A 24,738-nucleotide genomic window follows, 5' to 3' on the forward strand; every position below is an offset into this window, starting at 1 on the left:
ATTTCCGAAGTTTTTATAATAATTAGTCGTTAAACTTGTGGTGCTTAAACCTGAAACGTACATGAAATGTAAGTAAAATATAATATTACGTACTGATTTCTTGGATTATTACGTCCTGTTTTCTACTTTTGATTCTTCAGCAAACTTCAGTTACAAGTTTGTTTGTTATAAATTTCGCGCAAAGCCACTGGAGGGCTATCTTCGCTCAGTTACAAGTACAAATCACGTAATATTCTGATGTGGCTTGTAAGGTTTCGATTTTTCGCCATATTTCATACTAAATTAAAATGGTAACGAGAGAAATATTTGAGTTTATAACTTATTAGTAAAGATTTTATACATCGTTGATGTACAAGTAACACCACAGAAACTGCTTTTAACTGGATGAAAGTTGTTTTTGAGATTTTGCAAGTCATATTCATGATGTCATACCACTTGGCGCCTCCTACAAATGAATAAATACAATGATTACAGATCTATTCAGGTTATTTGCGGTCGGGAAAAGATGCAGGCTATGAAGGGAAAAATAGACGAGCATGTAAGCATGAACTGTATTTTGTAATGATGAATTATATACTGAGCTTCGGATAAATTATTTTTGGAAGCGGCATTTAGTTTAAATTCTTTTAAGGAATTTTTAAAATAATATCATGATAGTGGTAGCCAAGTTTTGAAGTAAAAATGAATTACAATACACAGTGGGGTATACTAAATAATAAAAACAATCAGTGTAAATCATATGAAACGAAAATCGTAAAACATAACTTTTTTTTTTTTTTTTTGCTGTTCTATAGCGTAACTTCCTAGTAATAACAACATTAATTTTATTAATATTAACAAGTAATAATGAATAAACAAACGGTAGTAATAGTGATTCTACCAGTACCGGTGATTGAAAAATATTTTATCTTGCTTTTACCAAGTTTTAGTTTTACATAACAAAGTAGTGTCTAATTGGAAATTTAAGTTATTTATAACGTAAAAGTGTTATTTGTATAAATTCAAATAATGAGTTGCATTTTGTAATGTAACTTAAACTGAACTGAAAAATATAGTGTCACTATTACCACTACGTCTTCATATTATTTATTAGTATTTTATAGTTTATAGCTGGGATTTCCGGTATGTAATACAAAAGCAACACTAATACATATAACCGAGTTTAGCCTTGCTCTACTAACTAGTTAAATTTTCTTAGTGTACGAGTTAATCTTTAACATTATATGCTTCAGTAAACTGTTTTAATTGGATCCTAAGTTTTGTTTTCCAAATATTAAACTTGTGTCCTCTCATCCTATTATCCTCAGAATACAACAAACCTAGATGCCTTAATTCTATTGACCATATGGACAGTTTTGTAAACTTCAATCAAATCACTTCATGTTTTTCTTTTGCCAAGAGAAAATTCATTAATAGGTTTTTTACTTATCCATGTAAGATAACTCTCACATCCTCAGAATTGTCTTGGATACCTTTTTTGATCCATTTATAATAAATCAACATTCTTTCTTTGATAAGGAGACCAAAACACTCCACAGCATTTCCAAGTAATGCCTAATTAGTGATTTATGTTGAAATAATTCTTTGAGTTGTAATAAATACACACACACACACACACACACACACAAAACTTTGTTTGAAGCACTTACTGGGAGTTGTAAGATAAACCAATATCTACTATTTTGCACAATTCAAAATTATTAGATAACTATACACAAAATAAAACTAAATGCATTTTAGTTTGGGTTCTAAGTATATAATACATTGTTTAGAGTTTTAGACAAAGTTTTTAAAAATTGATCACATGTATGTTCAACATCAGGAACCCTATCCCCTGCCAAACTTCTGATATTCTATTATCTTACTATTAGCAAAAGAGCACTGCTTCAGTGGCTTTGCTTACTTATCCATTACTATATCCAGGTCTTTATTTATAGTTTGTTTCCATTTGTATTAAATGTGTGATTCAAATCATGGTAATCTAATTGCATTGTTTTGCAATTACTGTAAAGATCATTTGTTAGATATGTTTAACTTCCAACTGAGTTGAGTCATTCTTTAATATTTTTAATAGCTAGAAATACTAGAGTTTAATTCACCTTTTCTCAGCACCAGCAAAACATCAAACTTAATTATGCAATAGTAACTCTTCCAGAAATGTTCCACTACTCCAAAACTTGCAGTCATATCTCCATTATTACAAGGTTAACAATAAACTTAAAATGGCACTTCCCCTTTCAGTAAGCTATCTGTGAACCACTTCTTGAAATCTTTTCTTCATTACGTGATTCCATACAATCGTAATCAATGTGTCTAAAATTAATATATAAAACTTATTACATCATTGTTCTTTTAGTAGCAACCATGATTTAATTATACAATTTATCATTTATACCTTCTATTTTATCAGGTGGATATAACTACATGTTAAAAACTCTTAATTTATATATATTTCATCTCGCCTATGTCTAGTTCTAATAGACTCCAGTTAAAAACAGAGAACCATCCCATCCATTCTCCTGACACGTCTATGACCATTAACTAATTTGTAATCCAGAGTTTCAAAGTAATTCCTATTACAATATTTTCCAAATCTAACCATATTTTGGTAATTCACATTGTATCAAAATTTTCCAATTCAAATAGAGCTCTGAACGCTTCCAACATGTCCCTAATATGTAACAATACAAAATTTAAGAGCAATGAACTTGTTGGTCCATCTAGGCTATCCCATCCATTAAACTGAACTTTAAAAACAAACAAAAAACAAATTTACTGTATCTATCACATTTGAAGGCAACTCAAACCAAAGGCCAATTACTCTGTTAGAAAAATAAATATATCAGCCAAAATTTATACTTGTATTCTATTGTCTTACCATTCTTATCATTAAGTAGTAAAAATTGTGCTGCATTCATACTATCAACTCCTTTAAACTTGAGCACTCCAATCAAAGGAAACAACTGTAAAGATTTTAACATGTCCTTATGCGACAGCCTTTTCATCATAGCAGCTCTCGTATCAACCCTTTCAAAAATTCACTACTTTTCCTAGTTCTTTAAATGTGGCCTACACAATAATTCTAACCTTTATAAACTTTTGTTCAATATTTGTCTGGACACAACCTAAAATCTTGTTTACTCTACTGCTAGCAACAGCACACTTCTTAGATGGCTTAAGAGACTGATCAACCACTACTCCAAAGTCGTCTTCTTCCCTAACACCACTATGATTAGTGCTATCAAATTATGATAACCCACTTGCATTACCTTACATTTATTATAATTAAAATCTAATTTGCCATTTACTTGACCAACATACTAAATGATCTAAATACTTTTGTAAAGTGGCAGCATCCTCTTCATTGTAAGTAAGGTCCAAGACACAAATATCATCACCAAATTTTAAGCATATTATTGATTATTTCATCAATGTCACTGATGCAATCAGAAAGACCAATGGTTCTCATACTGAACCTTGCAGTTCTGTATGCAACATTAATCTGGTGTGACTGAATTTCAATTATAACATTTTTCACTCAGCCTCATTTCCTATTATGTTAACTAACTTATCCCTCACACTTCTAGAGAAGTTTAACAAGACTTTTATGTAGCACTTTGTAATATGCTCTTTCATACTCCAGATATGCTAAATCTATACTTTTAACCTTGCCTACCATCTTTAAAGAATGTAAAAATATTAGGAACAAGTATTTTCCCCTACTCAAACTACATTTATTATCCAAAAAATTTTTAACCTTATTAAATGACTTTGAAAAGTATTTTGTCAGACTTTCTAAGATTTTACCATCATTCGTATAAGATTAATAGGCCTATATGTACTTGGACATGTTTTATTATCTCTTGAAAAGTTGCATTAGCTAACTTCTAATCTCAAGTCAATCAAGCCATATTATAAGATCTTTTTCTTTGTAATACTTTTGAATGGATTTCTGTCTGTTAAAGATGGAATCCAAATTATAACTAAATACATAATCTTGCACTTACTACAGGCAGAAAGTATTTTCTAAGTATTTATTCAATTTAGCTTATGGACAGCAAGAGACCATTTGGTCTTTCAAAGGTGTTCTCACACATTCATCCTTCTGAAATATAAAAGTTAAATTCAACATTTAATTTTCAATAAATCATTGATTCCTCTCTTAAGCTTAGTAAAGTTCCAGCCTCTACCTAACTAGACCAACTCAACCCTTAAGTTCATAACCATGTTAGAAAAATTACTTTAACTGGAGTCTAGCCTATCTTTTTTTTTTTCCATCTTGAACTGCTAATCTGGGTCAAGTGGTTTCACTAGTAGTGTAGATTTAACATAATAACTAATCCAAGTTATTCTATAGTATTTTGGCATCTTCAATATATAGAAATACCAAAGAGTTTAATGTGATGTAGGAAATTTTACTAATTACATCTATCTTTATCATTAATGTAAATAACCAAAAGCTCAAGCACTGATCACTGAGGCATGTCACTATCAACAGGTTGTTTGGGCTTCATTAATACCATCTCTCTTCATAGTCACCCTAAACTATGATAGTTCTTACCCTATCCTTCTTATGTTTCCTAGCTAATATTCTTTTTGACAAAAGCCTTTAGAAAATATAAGTGCATCAGATCCACACCTGATATATGTAAAAATGGCTCATTTGGGTTGAAAAAAATATTTGTTCGCTCCTCTACGTAAAATATTTTTTCAACCCAAACAAGCTGGTTTTTTATATATATATTTTTCTCTACAAGTGGATTTTCTCGACATCACAGATCCACACCTTTTCCACCATCCAGATAAGTGACATCTTCAGTCTTAGTTTCCTCATATGAATCCTGTGTGGGCTCCTATACAGTATCATATTTTACCAAATTATTTTTAAATTTTCATAAGTTTAGTGTAATTTATTACTTTTTAAGTATTAATGTTAAACTAATCTTTGTCATTCTGATATATTCTATAAACTGTTAAGGTCTTTTTTTTAATAAGAGCAGTGCCAATCACTTTTCCCAGCATGTCAGCTAAATTAGAAATGCTTCTCAAAAACCATCTAAATCAGAAATGAACAAAAGGTCCTAAAACTAACAAGGATAATTATATTTTATTAGTGGTCAATGACAAACCATTGGCATTAACCTTTTCTCTGGAAGATGAATTGTCAATTAATGATACATTATTATTAATTTTGAAACACTAGTGTAATCCATTAATGCAGCGAAAATATTCTGAGTATGTCTTCATTCATTACGAAAAAGATCAAAAGCACTTACTCCATATTAAGTGTTAAAGTATTGCATCAGTGTTATGCAAATTTCCTGTTTCTATTAACGTATTATATAATAATGATATTCTACCAAATATTTCTTCGTGCAATAAGATTTTTGATAAGTCAATTTCTTTGTATAAATTTAAAGTTAGTTTTAAGTTAATTCGCCAACTTAAACTTTTAAGTCTTAATGCAGATTTAAAAAACCACCAGGAAAACTATTTTCAGTTCTTGATGTCGGTGTACAAGTTATACAATAACAGTATGATTGACCCATATATATAATTTATTAAGATGATAACTTGTGGTATTTGTAATTGACCCCTGAAACAGCTGGAAAGACAAATTTCTTGGGAAGATGTGACGCAATAAAATTGGCAAGTCACTTGTAATTAGTGGATGGCGGACACGTATTCAGAAAAATAATTAATACGTGATTTAGCAATTTCAACGTAACGTGATGCAACCGCTTTCGACTTGTTCATTGGTTGGGTAAGCACACGAACCTACTGTCTACTTACTTGGTATATATATTACAGTGAAACTGTATTATACGAAATAATTCATGTAATATTGGGCAACTTGGTGGTTTTTTGCGATTTGCATGGTTCAAATAATTCCTTAAATAGTAGGCCGTATATGCGGGAATAGTAAGATTTATAAAATAATAATGTTTTTATTTTTAATTAAAATTTCATAGAATAAATTAAGCTTCACCTAAGTAAAGCATTGGTAGTCTTAGTAACAAATTAATTATTTGTGGTAATATTAGAAATGTTAGTTTTTTATTAGTATCTAGTATTACTCAATTTATGATTGAAATTCGTAACGGTATTCAGTGATACATGTTTAATTTATCTTGCGAGGTTTTCAGTTTGTGTCAAGTTACATTGTTGAATGTAAGACTTGCAATTATTTCCCTGAAAGAGCCGAAAGCTTGCAATGGAGGGGCCACCTGTTTTAACCACTCGCACCATTAAACAATAGTGTGTCTGTCGCTTAGCCAGTAAACAGTGACGTCACATAAAGGGCGCTTACCGTTTCAATTTGTACTGTCGTGACGTCAGTAATACGTACGCTTGCCACGAATCATGAGAAAACTTGTGATACGATACAGCATGACACGTGAACTTCAAAAGCAAGAAATAAAATATCTCTTAATCTTAATTTTAGTTTTATTTACTTTTGAAACAAAACATTTTTGGGAAGCCTATGGGACTATATCTCCATGAATACTTTAAGAAAATGTTTGTCTAGTTAAATGCATTTTCAAAACTTCGGCGGCCAGGTGCTCCAAGACAGCAGCGAAGTAGTCGGGTGCTTGAGCTCCTACTCGTTCGGCATAGTTTCCTTTTCGAAGTAGACGATGTATACGCCCGGCTCTGCTGGAACGGGATTTAGCCTTTGCCTTCACTCTTCCACTTTTGCCTTGCCCAGACATATTTTTCCTTACTTTTGCTCTGAACCTAAGAACGATGTTTCTGTGGGCAACACGCTTACGTAACCCTACCTAAAATTTACTTATCGTTTCCTACTTTTTCAACGTCATCTTCCCACAGATGTTTGCTCTAAGCACTCTAGAGGCTTGGGTGAACAAGATAGCTCTTTGACACCCAGAACTCTGTGCTAGGATAACTATCACGTATCTTTATTTTAAGTACTACATTTGCCAATTACATCAATGTTTTAACGTTACGTGTTGGCCTTGCCGTCGGAACTCGGCTGTAGTCTACATTCGATTTCTTTCGGAATTTAAACTCTTACCTATGTTGAGCGACTTCAGATTGTTACTCCGGGTCATCAAGTTCGTGTGGTCGCCATACTCCAAGTCAGTACTCGACCCTGTAGGTCTTTCCTTCCTCAAAGAGTCGGCTCCCTTCAATGACCTGAGAATTCCGGGTTCACCTCCTTGTGCCAAACACCCACCAGTATGACGAACCATCCACTCGACAGCTAACCACGCATGGCTTTCCGCGCTGTCCGCCGCTGAGGACAGTCTGCCACCCGTAAGGCCCCCGGATGCGTTCCGTACCATAGGGGTAGACATCCTAACTCTATCTCCTGTACCACGCCTCCGTTCCTTCAGCTTAGAGAACAAACTAACTATTCTGACTAAACCCTTACTGTGGGAAGAGGATGGGGCATGTCTCCAGTCTATCCTGCAACCCCAGTCAACACAAAGTAAGTTATAGAAAATAAGTACGAAGAATACACTAAAACACTGTACTCGCTATGTAGAATGAATACGTATTGTGATTACTACGCAAACAAACTTGGCAGGGGTTTACTTTAGAGAGAGAGAGAGAAAGAGAAGTCAGAAGAATTCTCTTCTCAACAGGGGTGATCAGGAACGTTGTAAATACAGGTAAATTCCTGCGCAAAGTTAATCTTTCATGTGAGGGGACGGAGAGGAACTACAATGTTCCTGACCACCCCTGTTGGGGAGAATTTTTCAGACCTCTCTCTAAACTAAACCTCTGCCAAGTTTGTTTGCGTTTGCGAAGTTGTATGTATGCATACGAATGATAACAAGATAGATGTCGTTCCTAACTATTCAAATACAGAAGGAAGTGAAATAGAGAATATGGTTAAACTGAAAAATGTCTGTTTTTGTTATGCTTTTGAGCATATTTTGATCTTTGAGCGTATTTATACTATGGATTTTGATAACGTACGCATATCTTGACAATATTTTGCAGATTATTAACAAAATCTGCAAGGCTTTGGAATGCAAAATGTCTGTTAAGTTTATCTTAAGAAATGTTTTTATTGTGCCTTTTTGTCTTTTCGAAATATTGATTAACGAATATGCAAAGTAATTTTCATTTTAAGATCATGTCAAGGTTTAGTGTATATGTTGGCGCAAAGTATTGTTAAGTAGGTGTCTGTAAATTGTTGGCAATACAATCGAAGAGTAGAGGGACAGCACAATCTTCTTGTTTTAAAATAATATATTCAAAACAAGTCCCACCTACGTGCAAACAATTTTCACGCTATAGTTTTAGTTATAACTAATATTTCATAAATAATTCTCTTCTTGTCAAAACTCCACTTAGGCTGATTCAGTTACTTTACAATCCAATTGACAAGATGAGCTGTTTCTCTACTCTTATCGCAATAGTATCAATTAATGATTTTCTTACTCTACCTTGTTGGTTGCAAAAGATGTATCCCGAACATCAAAGAATTAGTCCACACAGACAGGTTCAGCTACTTTAGAACACCCTTCGGCAAAACGACTCATTCTCCTTATCTTTATTAAACTGACACTCGCTTTATAACATTGTTCATTATGGCTAATCACTCGCACTCCATCTCATTTTACATTTTCATTTGCTAACTAATTTTCTGATTGAATTACACTCGACTTACCTATATCTTGTTCAATGAGGCCTCAGATTCGACAAACTACGCGAGTGGTGCTGTAGTGTAACAATACTCGGTTATTGTGAATCCTAGATAACGTTGTTAAAACCTGAAGATGATCTAAGAAGGTCAAAACGTTGTTCTGCACTATATTTAAAGTGCTAATACCCATACTAGCCGTCTTAAGAATACAAAATCTACAAATTTGATTAGTAGTAGGGTTAACTGACGATTCTTATTTTTGACTGCACTAATGTTGAACATCATAAAGCTGTGGTTTAGTACAAAAGGATATAAATGAACGTAATATCTAATTCTTATTCACTTAAAAGACGCATTTTAACGCCTCATAAACTTAATGTTTTGTGAATCTTTGTTTTTCGTTTTGAATTTTCGTGCAAAGTTACACAAGGGCTACCCTCCCTAATCTAGCAGTGTAAGATTAGAGGGAAGGCAGGTAATCATCACCACCCACTTGGCTGAATGGCGAACATGTTTGTGACGGGGATTCGAATCCGCGACCCTCAGATTACGAGTCAAGTGCCTTAACCACATGACAATGCAAGGCCTTTAGGATATAACAAAAGTGTAGTATATTAAAAGTTTAGTATTGTATATAACCTCTGCCTTCGTTGTGGGTTTGCTTTTTATTGTTAATTATTAAAAAAAAATATGAAGTGTTTAAAATAACTGTTAAACGTTTTGGCAAAAGCTATTCAACAGAGCATAATTGCCAAAACAACACACACACACACACACACACACACACACACACACACACACACTACATATGAAAGAATAAATATTTATAGACACACATAATACACTTGCGATTGTTTGTTCGTAACTTTCCTTGCAAATTCATTGATGAAACACTACAAATCTCGCACTCGTTTCTTTGATATTCAAAGATGTTTTTAAAAAAAGCCAAAATATTCTTGTTGTAGAAATAGACCATGCTTATACTTTATAGGATATCCAATCTTCAACCTTTTAGTTAATAATTAGAGTGATGTTAAAATTAAAAGTCCTTACCTTAATATTTCTTAAAAAAGGACTATGGAAGTTGTACGTTGTAGCAATAATATGGTCGTTTAATTCTACTTTAAGGTGATATCTGAATACTAAGGTTAAGTTACTTCACAGAACTCGCTGCAGACAGCGAGAAGCAGTAGGAGATGAGACGTTCTGGGTTCAAGCAGTGAACTCCTAACCCTCAATTAAAAGATTCTTTAACTGTTGGTTTGACTTTTGCGTGTGAATCTTGTCTCTAATGCACTTGTTAGCTGCAACCATAGACATTTTCTGTTTTGAGTTAATTACAACAAGGACTGGTAATGGGGAAAAATAATTGTTTTTGTCATTTTGGACGATTTTGAATATGGGCAGGGTTAGGGTAAATTAATCTGAGATCTTGGGTGTGGTCAAATACATCAGTCGAATTGATTTGACCTCCTGAGTGAAAAACTAATTTTATTTCAAATCGGTCAAGAGATGACGGAGCTGTGAGATAAAAGTTTGTACATGGGAAACACAATAAAAACAAAAACGCCCGGAGCCGTTTTATGAATCGCTATGTTGCAGCTAACACCAATATCTGTATGAAACTCAACTTAAATATCTTTATAGACTAATAGATGGCACTAACATTCGCTGTCCTTCACATTTCACCTTCAATACGTTTTTGAAAAAATTAGTATATTTGATATTTTTTTTAAAATGAAGTGTTTGATTTTTAAGGACCTATTCTTTATCCTAAAAACTTTGCCTATGCAATCTAAATTATTAAATCACGGGATCGGACATTGAGTATGTAGGAATATTTTTTCAGGAACTGTTTTTTTTTTTTTTTTTCCCGTAGTCAATTCTCTACAGCTTGATCGAGAAGAAGATTTGAACATAGAATTAAGATATAGATAAATCAAATTTAAACTTGCTATATTAGAAAGTAATATCTTTTCCCACTTGAGACAGGTCTTTTGAAAATTGGGTATTTTGTGATTTTTACCTTTTTGGTTATTTATTTTGTCATTACTGTAATATAGACGGATTATAGGATAATGATTTCAAATATTTCAAAATTCCACAGAGGTGTTATAAAGTTTGTAGAGTTATCAAAATTTGGCAAATCTATATTCATGAATGCAGAGTTTCAAAAATTATGCCTAAGTTTTGGTATCCTTTTGGATTAATCTCAGAAAAATTTGCCTTTGCATAATACATCAGATTTAAGACTATTTCCATGAATGATTTCCATTTTTTATGGACTTGAGTATTAAGAATTATTTGAAGTAATTTTTGTTGAAGCCTATGGATATTTTTGTACATTTTCATGGAACTTACTTTGCAGAATAAATACTTATTCATTTATAAAGCTTTAACTGTTGCTGGATTGTATAAAATTCGGTTTGGATCATTAAATTTTGTACAATTGTTATTAACATCTGTTAGGAAACTAAATTTTTTACATTATATATAGTAAGTTAAAATATATACTGTTTTTGTTGGGCTGAGTATTCTTGCAAAAAACAATAGTGAAAAGCAGTCATTCCACTTTTAAAAAAAAATGTGTATAATATACTTGGAACTAGTTAAACATGTACAATGCATTCTTTACACTAGAAACCTCCCAAATAATGGATTGACGGTGAAGAATTTTATTTGTTTTGTTACTAACATTTCAACACCACTACTAATTAAAAGTAATGTGGTCAAATATTATATGCTATTATATGCTTGAAATAAGTCGTTTCTAGGAGTTGTCTACTTAGTGTTTAAGTACATATATCTTTATGGATAGTTTGTATAGGATGTGACAATTGTTTTTATTGTTTAATTGGTTAAACTTATAAATATAAACAAATTTGGTTGATAGAAAACTAAATAAATTTAAGCTTAAAATGTCTATTAATTTAATGTTTTCATTTGTTGTAGGATGGCAGGTCAGCCAGTTACAGAGTGGCTGTCACTACCAATGTTTCAAATGATGGAAAACCAAAGAAAAAGAGAAATAAAGGAAAACCTGATCTGGAGGACCTTAAGCAAGAAGTTCAAATGGTTTGTATAATATATATTTTTATTACATATTTAAGATTTTAATCTGATTACCAAAGTGTATATTATCAGTTATTTAGGTTCAATTCCAAAGCTTGAAAAATTGTAATTTCTATGAATAACAAATGAAACTGGACTTGCAGTAAAAGTTCTAGATAAATTACATTTATGTAACTGTTTGTATTTTCTATCTTTTATAGAATGATTTGCTTAACTATTTCTTTTATAATGGTAATACAATGAGTACTTGTTATTTGAATAAAAATAATTTTTTTTTGTTATAAGCCATTTAACATTTGTTTGACAATAGGATCAACATAAAATCTCAGTTGAAGATTTACTGGCTAGACTGAATACCAACATTACAAATGTAGGTATAGACTTTTAGTACTTTAGCATATATGTGTTTAAAAAAATTGTTCTTAAGGAACCTTAGTGTGTGTCAGTGTACATATATTGATATTATTAGGATTATCTTAAAGAATGAGTCTAAATGGAATTTAAACATTTAAGGATTTATATAATCTAACAAAAAAATTGAAAATGCAAAATTGAAAACTAGACTTAAAAATTGACTTACATTAAATTCTGATTTTTAAAACGATAGTGATGTATGCATATAATAAAAAATCATTGAATTCATTTCCAACAAATTGGACAGATAGAGATTAAAAAATCCAATTTTTCTATAAAAGTTCTTTATCACTCTTTTTACTGTTTTCATAGGGCCTTACTTCACAACAGTGTAAGGAAATTTATGAACGAGATGGCCCTAATGCTCTTAGCCCACCCAAAACAACACCTGAATGGATAAAATTCTGTAAGCAACTCTTTGGTGGGTTTGCCATGTTGTTATGGATAGGTGCCATTTTATGTTTTATTGCATATTCAATTCAAGCGGGTACCTTTGAGGAACCACCTGATGATAATGTAAGTATTGCAATTGTAGAACCTTATTTGCTTTGATTGGGGGGGGTCACTTTAATTCTAAATCTAGATGTTCACTTTTTATTGATACTTTTACTTAACTTGTTAGACATTGTACAGTAATTTACTTAAAATTATGAAAATATTAAACAAGTTTCTTATTTGATCTAGCTAACACTGAATAGTATAGTTTCTTAGAGCCATTTTTACAATGTTTAATTTAATGTACAAAAACACTTTGCTCGACCACTTATGTGAAGGTTTCAAATAAGAGTAGGATAATTATAGAAAGAGTAAAGAATTGTGTATACCTTGTATAGAAGTTTTATAATATATTTGAAGTTATTGACAAAATTACTCAAAATTGAAATAATTATTGACAAACTTGCTCTAGATTCTCTTATTTTAGTTTTTGTAAGCTATCAAGCTAGAGGATTAAACTTGTGTAATTAGTTTTCTTCATGGAAAACATCACAACTTTATATAATATTTTTTTCAGAAACTAAGATTTGCTAACTTGAAGTAAGTCTGAAGTATAGAAAATGCAGAAAAATGTTTAGTGGGAATTGTTAGTTTTTGTAATAAAAACCAAACATATAAGACAGCAAGTGTTTTATTTTTACATATTCATGCCAATATAATATAGTCAAAGCTGGAGGTATATAAAAAAAATAAATTTCCAGATGTATCTTTGTCACAGGTCACTATTCTGTAAATTTGAAAATTAAAGTGAGGCATGTGCTTTATTTCTCTGCCAATCTTCGATATTTAAATTGGTAACAGTAGGCAAACTTTTCTTTACAAGTTGATGATACTGAGTTGTCTTAAAGAAGAGTTAGTAATAAATTAACTATTGATGATGAACTTGCTTTTAGGGGAAACAAAAGAAAAAAGTTGGAGACAGCTTGAGTGGATAATAAAAGAAACTTTATTAAAAGTAATAAATGTACAATGTTTTATTTAACTTGGGTATATTTAGTTTTGATTTGTTATAAATGTATGACTGTATGAGAATATTTGAATTCAGGTTATTCTAAATATCTTTCTTCACAAACTAAAGCTGAAAGCTGATACACAACTAATAATTCTCATTTGAAAATGCTGGGACAAGTTTTTCTTCAAAGACTTGAATCTGGAAATGTAAAAAAAAACAACAAATTTATTGATGTGTGGTTTGTCATAATTTGTAGTTATGTCTCATGAAACTGGAGGGTTTGATTTATAATCTGATTTGTGTATCCTTTTCTTTATGAAGTTGTATTTAGGTATTGTGTTAGCTGCTGTGGTAATTGTTACTGGATGTTTCTCATACTATCAAGAAGCACGTAGTTCTAGGATTATGGAATCTTTCAAAAATATGGTACCTCAAGTAAGTACACATCTTCCATTTTTCTTCATAAAATATGATGCAAGCAGCTTCTAAGCTAAACTGTGTGATAAATCATCTGAAATAATCACTTGGAAGCTACAAAAGATTGTAAATTAAATGGACTTAGTTACCATTCGATTTAAAGCCTATTGTTTTATAAGATACTTGAAACTAGTTGTGTTTTTTAATATTAGCATTGAAAACCTTCAGCAGCAGTAGTAATGTGCAGAATACTTTCTCATGATTTAAACCATACTTAATCGTATGTTCTGTCTTCCTCTTTTTGTTATAAACAAATTTAGGCACCAATTTAAATGCTACCTGGTTGCTCACTGGCAGATATGAAGGCTTGTGATATTAAAACTAACTTCATAACCTGCAGTGGGTAGAGCATAGATGCCTGAAAGTGTAGTTTTGTAATTGACAACACAGAAACAAGTTAAATACTATGTAATATATCTCGGTTCCCCATGACAGTTACTGTTGATATTAGCTTCACATTTGTGACTGTGCATTTTACTCTATAGAATAATCTGTAATTCTATAAAGTATTACTCAAAAGAAAAGGCACTGCAGAGTAGTGAGTTAATGATCATTGAAATGTTCTAGCATATGCTAATGATCTGGTATGTGATACTGATGAAAATGTACTAAATAAGGTGTTACTTGGACACAACTGTTCAGAAAGGAAAATAACAAAAGCGTTATTTGAAGTTACAATATTAATTCGACCCTTTATTTCATGTACAAATTAAAATCTGCTGGCAATTTCATGATAATGAGTTGAAGTACATCAGAATTTCATACTTAAGAAACCATTATAAGGTAGTTTTTATATATTTGACAGAAGAAATTATATCACCAATTTCAACATCTTCTGATTTTGACTATTAACCTTTATTTAAACTGAACAACCAGGTTTAGCATTATTTGTCAATGAGTTTTCCACTATCTTGCATGAAATACAACCAAGCATTATGTACTTTTCTGAGAAAATATTTAAATAGGTCATGAAAGAACTGCTTTAAACATCTTGGCTTTAAAGACAAACCATATAAAATGGTTACTTTTAAAATACCTTTATTAATGTCAGTACTTCCAAAAACTAAAATAGTTGAAATGTGAGCTACTTACCAGGGTTGTTGTACCGGATAGTTCTATGAAATACCAAATAAAACATTTGCAATACATCTTATTGTTCAACTAAAATACAAATGATTAGCAAGGTCAAACTTATCAGCTCAAGTCACTTAAAGACCAACTTGAAGTTGGAATGAGAATATAAGAATTTGACAAGTTGGTTGGGACAGTTGGTTTCATTTGAGTTATTGTTTTTATATTTAAAAAGAAGTTTGCTGTCTTTCTGTTTTGTGTTAAATTGCAAAATGACTGCTGTAAGTATGAACAAAATTGAAAAAATTGATTTTATTAAAATTAAAAGAATTATGTCATGAAATGTTATTTACTTTAAAAAAGTAAAAAGAAACACTACATAGTGAACCTTAATTCATGTAAAGATAAAACTATATTCTAGTTATAATATTTATTAAAACTAACAGTTAAGTGTAGCTAAACTATAATTATGAAAAACAGTTTATTGATTTAATTATATTAAGTAACTATACCAGCAGGTTGCAATTTCATAACTTGCAATTCTCATCTGAAAATGGTTTAAATATCCAGTTGGGGTTTCATGTTTTTTTTTAACAAGGATGTATTACATGGTGGTGATTCCTCCATTTATACATTTGTTCTCTGGCACAACCTCCTGCCATCTTTCTATAAGATTAATGGATTCCTATATTTTAACCCTGAATGAATACTTCTCATTTTATCAATTATTTCAACAGTTAAGTAAATTTAACATTAAAATAAAAGACTACATTAAACAGCAAAACAAAACCTGTGATGAAAAATATTTTAATTATCGAAACAAGCCTTTAGAACCAAAACAGAAATACTGCATATATTAAGATCACTGGGAAATAGGCTGTAATGTAGTTTTTTTTCAACATTAGTAATGAAAAATTGTAATTTTTCAATTTTAACAAAAGCTGAGCAATTCTGAATTTATAATACTTATAATAAAAGAATATGGAATATTAGAAAAGTGTATTGGAAAATGAAAAAAAAACTTATCAAAATATATCAGTTTCATTAATTTCTAAACAATGTGCTTTTACTTCAGAAATTGAAATATTTTTAATTTCCAGTTTTATTGGATAAATAATGTTAATAGTTATTTATCTCAGATTAATAATACTAATTAAGTAATCAATATATCTAAGATTAAGCAAACAATTCTGGATTTATGTTTTAAGTAAATTTATTTTCATCAAAATAAAACATGTGTTAGATATGAATAGTTCATCCAATCTGAACTCCTATTACTTGTTTAAATATCTGTTTATTGAACCAAAAATTATTAAATACAAAAAAATCTTTATTTTAAAATTTTGGAGGTGAAATTATTTGTGGCTCAATACAAATCGTATCAAACTGTTCAAATAACTAACTTAGTATGTTTTGAATAGTATGCATGTGTCATTCGTGATGGCCAAATGTTTACTATCCCTGCTGAAGAAGTGGTTGTTGGAGACATTGTGGAAGTGAAAGGTGGAGACAGGATTCCTGCAGACATGAGGGTGCTTTCAAGCCGAGGGTTTAAAGTGGACAATTCTTCCTTAACTGGAGAATCGGAGCCACAAACTAGATCTCCAGAAATGACTCATGAAAATCCACTAGAAACAAGGAACATTGCATTTTTCTCAACTAATTGTGTTGAGGGTAATGTACTGTCAAAGCTATTTTATGATGTAAAAACATAGGCTAATGAGTTCAATAATTTGTTTTTGTAAAATAAGTGTGAACTTTAGTTGTAATATATCGTTATTTTTATATATCAGGTTATATAGCTTCATATTAAATTAAGAAGTACTTTTGTATAATATAAATTTCAAGAGGTGCAGATAGCCAACTTGTTTTTAACTATAAAATGCCAACAAATTCTAAGAACTGATGAGTGAAAGAAAAGGAGAATATAACTTAATGTTGCCAACACAACATTTGCCATATCCAATCCCAGTGAGGTCTTTTACCCAGTACCAGGGTTAATTAAACTGATTGGAATATCATAGAAATAGTTTTGGTTTAGGTGCCATATGTATCACCAGTTTTCATGAACAACAACTGTTATGGAATGAATCAGATTAAGCAAATAAATTGTAATTATTGTTTTTTCATTTAAACAAATGAATTATAATTGTTTTTTTCATTTAAGTCATTTAAAAATAATTTAAAGGTAAGAATTGATAACATTTTATTCTCAACACTGAATGTATTTTTGGACATGATTAAAAACTGTAACCCTAAGCACCTTTTCACATACTCTTGCAATATTGTACCATGAATGAAGATATTTCTGGAAAATCGATTGACTTTCATGATATCCCTAAACTCCTTTATATCACTCATTTTGTTACCCCTCAGTGTGGATTCCTGTAGATGGTGAGGGGACCTCCCAGGGAAGGTTCTGTTTTTTCAGTTTATCTCCTCTGGGATCTAAACATTCACCCACAGGTTTGCCATGCGTGGTGACTTGTGAAGGGGAGGAGAGAATCCTGGTGGTTGAGGGATCCACTAACATACTACTTAGGCTAGAGTTAACCAAGTACCAGTGTTTGATGTTCTCAGCAGGTGTGGATATTGTATCTGATGCTGGTGTTTGGGTATAGTGCTCACAAAACCTTGGCATTGCTGCAGTGTTCTTGTTTGGCATTGTAGTGTGTGTCCTCTTGTAGGGCTTCATGGTGGGTGGGGTCAGTGAGTACCAAAATAATCCTTTTATTATGAATCCTACAAATAAAAACTTAAGCAAAACGGTAAAAAAACAGTCCATAGGTAAACGACCATGTCTTGAAGATTCTGAGCAGCAATCTTCAACATCTGTAACACCTGTTGTACCTCATTTTCTTATACTACGTTTTCTTTCAGACAAACCTTTAGGGCAGATATTTCTCTTTCATTTAGAAGGGACTAGAGGGACTTGCTGACTCTCCAAAGTTAGTAAAGAAGCTCTGCTGTGATGACATATTGGTGGAAATAAATACATCAGAACACGGTGAACTCCTCTCCCATTCACAGGCAATTGGGGATATACCTATTGAGGTTACATCCCATGCTTCTTTGAATTCATCACAAGGAGTTATTGTTGAGAGGGATTGGAAGAACATCCCCGAGTCAGAGATTCTTTCTGGTTTCTCTACCCAAGTAGTTTCTGCAGTGAGGCATTTCTTCACTCGCAAAAAGGGAATTATGATATCGATCAATGTTCTCATTCTGACATTTACATCACCACGTCCACCTGCCACCGTTAAGGCAGGCTATCTTAATTGCAGGGTAAGACTATACATTTCAAATCCTCTCAGCTGTTTCCAGCGTCAGCAGTTCTATCACTTTAAGACATCGTGTTGTGGGTTCTTTGACGTGTACTAGTTGCTGTGGTAAGAACCACAATGCCTATGAGTGTGAAATGGACACATATTACTTCAATTGCAATGGCTCTCGCCTGTCCTACTTTCATCCTTGCCCTAAATGGTTAGAAGAAAAAAGAGGTGCAGCATTTGAAAATGATTCAAAACCTTACCCTGAGGCTCAAAAGTTGCTGTCTGCCACTTCATTTCAGACGTATGCTGCTGCACTTCATTCCACTACTACAGTGGGAGTGCAGATAGATCTCTCTGTGCCTCTAAAAGATTCATTCTCAAACCAAATGAAAAGTTTTTTTGACCTCCATGGTTAAAAAAGCTGATGAATCAACCTCAACACCCTCTCTGTCCCTAACATACATTCCAGCAAATCCCAAGATCCCACTTCCTTTGGCTCCAGGTATGGGTATTTCCTCAGGTACATCTTCTCCCACTCCAAGATGCAAACAATCATTTGTTCACATCCTCAGTTACTAGAATCCTCTTCCAACAGCAAAGACCCTTCCAATTGACCCAGAGCAGGATACATGGAGGCTGATAGACCTCCCTCGAATAAAGACAGTAAAGAAAAAGGATGTGGCCATTTCAGCTACACATAAATAAAAATGACTACCTTGATACAATAGAACTGTCAAGCTTTATGTTCTAATCTGGATGATATCAAAACACTTGCTTCCTTCCACCCTGTGTGTTTTTTTTATCCTTACAGGAAATATTCCTGAAACCTGCCAATATATAGTCACTTTAAGTTGGTTTACTTCATACAGAAATGACAGGCTGTGTGATGGACAAGTGCATGGAGGGGTAGCACTGTTGGTTGATCAGCATGTGCCCACCCTGTCTTTGCCCAAAGCCATCCATGTTTCCTTGAGTTGTACCATCACAGTTTTTCTCTACCTGTTGCTTGGAGAGACCTATGATCAATCAAATTTTGATGCTCTCATTGAACAGTTTCTCTTTCTCTTTTTAATCTTGGGGAATTTAATGGACATCATCCCCTCTGGGGAAGTGCTGATATTGATGGGAGGGGTTGCTCCCTAGAACATATGTTCTCTGCTCACAACCTCTTTCTTCTCAGTAGTGGTTCTTATTTTCATGCAACTAGTCAGTGGTTTATTACTATTGATCTCTCAGTTTGCTCCCCTTCACTATTCTCTCATTTTTCATGGAGGGGTGACAATAATCCACGAGGTAGTGATCACTTTTCGATAATTTTGAGAGACTGGTTATGGTCGATGCCACTTGACCCGCTTGCCCCAGTGGAAGCTGGATTGGGCAAACTGACCCTCCTTTGCTGCTCTTGCAGAACTTGATCCTGCTATTGTCTGTAAGCTGTCAATAGATGAGTGTGGCAGCAGTAACTGACTGTATTATACAGGCAGCTGCTCAGTGTATTCCTGAAACTTCATGGTTTTTACGATATCCTTGTCCATAGTGGAATCCTGCCTGCCACATGGCATAGAAGGCTCAAAAACTTGCCTGAGATACTTTTTGTAGGTATCCCACACTCTTGCAACGCATCGCTTTCCAGCAGGCCCGTGCACATGCTCGATAGGTAAGATGTCAAAACCAGAAGGAATCTTGTATTAAGTTCACAACTAGCATAATTTCTACCACCAATTCCAAAGTCATATGGGAGAGGATTCAAAAGGTTAGTGGGCAGCATAATCCTGTTCTCCTCTCAATCTTGCTCTCTGATGGCCAGAAAGTAGCTGATACTCGAAGCATTGCTGATACTTTAGATGAAAGCTTTTGCTGGGTATCAAGCACTTCAGCCTCTTTTTTTACCTTCTTGTCCATCAAGACTCGGGCAGAGCAATCATCCCCTTTTCTTTCGAGCTAATTGTCTCGATGACTATAATCGTTCCTTTACACTGGTGTAACACAAACTGGCCCTTCATCAGTCTGGCAGTACATCGGTTGGACCTGATGATATACACTGAGATGCTGCACCATCTATCTTATGGTTGTTTTTAAATGGATCTGGCAGGAGAATGTTTTTCCTGATGCCTGGTGCTAGGCTATTGCCCTACCTTTCTCTAAGCCTGGGAAGGATCCCAAGATTTCTTCAAACTTCCTTCCAATTGCTTTGACGAGCTGTAAGACCTTAGAGAGAATGGTTAATGCTCATCTTGTTTGGTTTCTTGAATCAAACAGCCTCCCCTTGCCCACCCAGTGTGGGTTCCATTGACAGCACTCTACCATGGACTACCTGAATCAACTTGAAACGCCATTCAGAGAAGCCTTTCTCAAAAGACATCTGTATCAATATTCTTTGACACTGAGAAGGCTTATGATGCAATATGGAGATATGGCATTTTGCTAGACCTCTATATATAAGGGTTACATGATTATCTGCCATTTTTATGAAAACTTTTTTAATGGACAAGATTCCAAGCTCGCGTGGGTTTGACACCTTCCCGTTCTTTTCTACAGGAACTTGGAGTCCTTCATGGCTGTGTTTGAGTGTCAAACTTTTCAGTATAAAGATTAATACCATCACTGAACAACTCCCTCTTACTATTGCAAATGGGCTCCATGTCTACAACTTTCACATCTAATGTCAGTTACCGAACATCAGATATATTGAGTGGCAGCTACAGACTGCCCTCAATTGTTTACTGAAGTGGCTACAGCAAGCATCTTTAACTTCTCTCTCTCTCTCAAACCTTTTGCATGCACTTTTGCTGCCAATGGGGATCCACCCTGATCCTGAACTCTATCAGTGAAGTTGTGCTGCCTGTGGTCCCTGAGACAATGTTCTTGGGGCTTATCTTTGACTGTAAGCTGTTCTTTATATCACACATCAAGCAGCTATATGTACAAGAACATAGAACATCAATCTACTTCCCAAGTGGTGGAAGAGAGGACATAGAGGATGTTCAATGCTAAATATATGTGATGCTCTTATTCAATTGAAACTTGACTATGGATCAATGGTCTATGACTTTGCCAGGACCTCAGCCTTAAAATGCTAGACCCTATTCATCATCAAGGATTTTGGCTCTGCACTGGGGCTTTCTACACTTCCCCAGTTCAGAGCTTATACATAGTCTCATGAACCTTCTTTGCACCTCTGTCATTTGCAACTGTCTTTACTATATACTTTGAAACTTTGTTCCTTACCAAAGCATCCCACTTGAGGTTGTGTTTTTCTTCCTTGGTGGACCATACCTTTTCAGAACAGATGACCTGCTATCACCTCTTTTGGCCTTTGCATCCAGGTGCAGTTGGATGAATTGTCTGTCTTTGTATAACACTGTTGTATCCACTGGTCAGCCCATCCCACCATGGCTTCTAACAGTCCCTAAATGTAACCAATCATATGAGAGAAGCACACTCCTGATTGGAAATATTGTCTGTTATTTGCTGAACATCTTTTGAACCATCCTTCTATTCCTATTTATATAGATGGTTTGAAATAAGTTGACTCTGTGAGCTCTGTCATGGTTTGTTGTGATTTGGTGGTTGCATGCAGAATCCCCTCTACAGTTTGTGTTCACTGCTGAACTGTATGCCATTTCTCTTGTCCTGTATCACATAGAAGCTAAGCAGTATTCAAATTGCAGTATTTATACCGAGTTGCTTAATTCTCTACTGGCCCTGGAATTGCTTCACAATTCTCTAACATCGATGTGTATCCAGTTTTTCTGGATACCAGGCCACGTGGGTATTTGCAGGAACAAGCTTGCAGACACTGCAGCTAAATCTATCTGCTCTGGCACTATCAATGTTGTGACTGTTCCGTACATGGACCATGGTTCTGTATTCAAGGTTTGACCCTGTGCCAGTTGGCACTTGAATTGGAGTGAGCAATGTGAAAACAAGCTTTTCTGGTCACAGTTTAACTCGTCATTTTCTTTTACCTGGGACTGATGCACCAATGTGTTGTCTGTGTAACACTCAGGTCACTATTTTTCTCTTACCACTGTAGACTTGATGTAAAAAGCAGTTTTAATGCTATTTGTTTTTTAAACTTTGTTTAATTTTACCTTAATTTCCTTTTTTGAATTTTTCTAATTTCACTTTAATGTTAACCTTTTACCAGATGTTTGGCACAGATCACCTGGTTGCTTTGTGCCATAAAACACTAAACCAACCATTTTGTTACACCACCCTTCCCAGTTTGTCCTTGAAGAAGAAAGGTCCACCTTTTGATGGTGCTAGGGTTATAGGAGTTTTATTTATTCTTTTCAAGACTTAATGTTTCTAGTAGTATTTGTATCTGTAGTGTCTGTAGTGCACACTTTTTAAATCTGAGATACTGATGTTGGTAAATTTTTCATTTCCTTTTAGTATAAGAAAACTGATTAACTAAAAATGTTTCATTCACAAAATTGAAAAGCATAGTGACACTAATCACTGAAATGGTCATGATTTCACTCTAATAATATAGAACATATCTTGATGTAGGTTTTCTCAGTAACTTTTCCATGCAGCTTTACTATGTAGTTGACCATATTCATCTTGACTGAATGTCTATCATAAGCATGTACTAATCTTTTTATACAGATAAAAATTACATACTGCAACTTTTATTTTTGTCTTAAGCTAGCTTGTATGTGTTTCTACATAAACTTCTTGGAAGGTATCCTATTAAAGCAGGCAATACAAAAACTTGTACAGTTGGCTTAGCTTGAGATTGAAATATGTAACTTTGATTTTCTTCTTGTTGATCCCAGCAGCCAGATAACACCAATAAAGAACTTTGTTTAAAACTGCTTTTCTATTTACTTGTTTCCTTTATTGTTCATGTTAAGTTTATTATTCATTTAACAACACTGAATTTTTATTTTGTTGTAACTTAAGTTTATGCTGGAAATCAATGTATTTGCTGCAGCAGAACTTGTACTGCAAACTTTATAAAAGAATAATGATGACTCATAATTAGTTTCATTAATTTGTGTAGCATTTTATACACATGGATCATGTTTAATTGTGCAATAGACTTGTGAAAATAAACTCTAACAAAGATTTTTGTAACTAGTGTGATTAAGTTAGAGTAAGTTTGTGCTTTTGCTTAAAAAAAGAGGGCTTTAAAGTAAAGTTTTCTAAAATTAACAATTTCAAAAGTTTTGTTTTCATTGTTTGAAAGGTTGTAGTATATCAAGCATCTTTTGTTCAAACAAATTATCTAGTAAACTTCAGGAACACAGCTGCATTCCCATGAGTGTTAAAGCATAATATTAAACACTGATGGACTTCTTTTTTTCTGGAGATGGCACTATCACTGATTTTATCCTGGGCAGGAAGTGTTTACAAAGGATTTAATCCTTCATTTGGAAATATCAAATTAAAAATTTCAAATTTTTGAAAAGTGAGCAAGTTCTGTAAACTTTTTGCAATATATTTTGATAATGCATTTTTTTTTAATTTTTTTTTTTTAAGGAACTGGAAAAGGTGTTGTAGTTAATACAGGAGACAGAACTGTAATGGGTCGAATTGCCAATCTTGCTTCTGGACTTGAGATGGGAGACACTCCTATAGCTAGAGAAATTGCTCACTTTATCCACATAATTACTGGAGTTGCAGTCTTTCTTGGTGTCAGCTTCTTCATTGTTGCCTTCATCCTTGGCTACTACTGGCTTGATGCTGTTATCTTCTTGATTGGCATCATTGTTGCTAATGTTCCTGAAGGCTTGCTTGCTACTGTAACTGTGAGTAATTCATACATTTTTTATATGAAAATTGTGGGTATATACTCTTAAATCACCTTTAGCTCTTAAACATTTGTAAACTGATACACTTCCAGAATGTAATCATTAGAGCAGTGAGTGCTTTATTTGTCATTATAACTGAATTTTTAAACTGTGTGTATAGTTTGAGGATACTACAAATTTTAAATGAAAATGCTTGTTTCAAACTTAATAAGCTTTAGTTTGGATGATACTCTGAATGTGCGAGGAGGCTAATTGGCTACATTAAGAGTGCAGTCTGTAGTTATGGTTTGGTTAAAAGTTAATTTTGGTGCATAGTCAGTCTGTGATAAATTGTATTTGTGATTCAAGAAAATAATTGGCTGACTGTTTTTTGTAAGGATGTGATAGGTCAGGCTGGTACAAGCATTTAAAATTCCATGTGATATGTGATTTTTAGCTGATTATGTGTTTGTTTATAAAATTATAAAAATGCTTTACTTTTTCTACAATAGCAGCTTGCTATGTTTGATTTGACAAAATATTAAATTTTAAGATTTTATTATTAATATATGGCTAATCCTGTTTTTGTAATCCTGTTCTGTTGGTGAAAGCATTAAACTTTTT

General features: G+C 33.2%; 1 protein-coding gene across 2 annotated transcripts in view; it reads left to right on the forward strand.

Annotated features, from left to right (window-relative positions):
* The first annotated feature begins 383 nt into the window (after positions 1-383).
* LOC143255305 (sodium/potassium-transporting ATPase subunit alpha-like) overlaps positions 384-24,738 on the forward strand; it is a 53,012-nt gene continuing 28,657 nt past the window's right edge. Inside the window, exons 1-7 of one of the 2 annotated variants that reach the window (XM_076510758.1) lie at positions 384-538; positions 11,573-11,695; positions 12,003-12,062; positions 12,419-12,622; positions 13,875-13,988; positions 16,523-16,775; positions 23,864-24,132. In XM_076510758.1, the coding sequence (XP_076366873.1) occupies positions 452-538; positions 11,573-11,695; positions 12,003-12,062; positions 12,419-12,622; positions 13,875-13,988; positions 16,523-16,775; positions 23,864-24,132 (1,110 nt within the window). In that variant the 5' untranslated portion in view covers positions 384-451. Of the gene's footprint in view, positions 539-7,313; positions 7,454-11,572; positions 11,696-12,002; positions 12,063-12,418; positions 12,623-13,874; positions 13,989-16,522; positions 16,776-23,863; positions 24,133-24,738 lie in introns of those variants that run through there. The other variant, XM_076510759.1, reaches the window with a different exon arrangement.

This window comes from Tachypleus tridentatus, chromosome 7 (assembly GCF_004210375.1).
Source record: "Tachypleus tridentatus isolate NWPU-2018 chromosome 7, ASM421037v1, whole genome shotgun sequence".
In the NCBI taxonomy this organism is placed as follows: domain Eukaryota; kingdom Metazoa; phylum Arthropoda; class Merostomata; order Xiphosura; family Limulidae; genus Tachypleus; species Tachypleus tridentatus.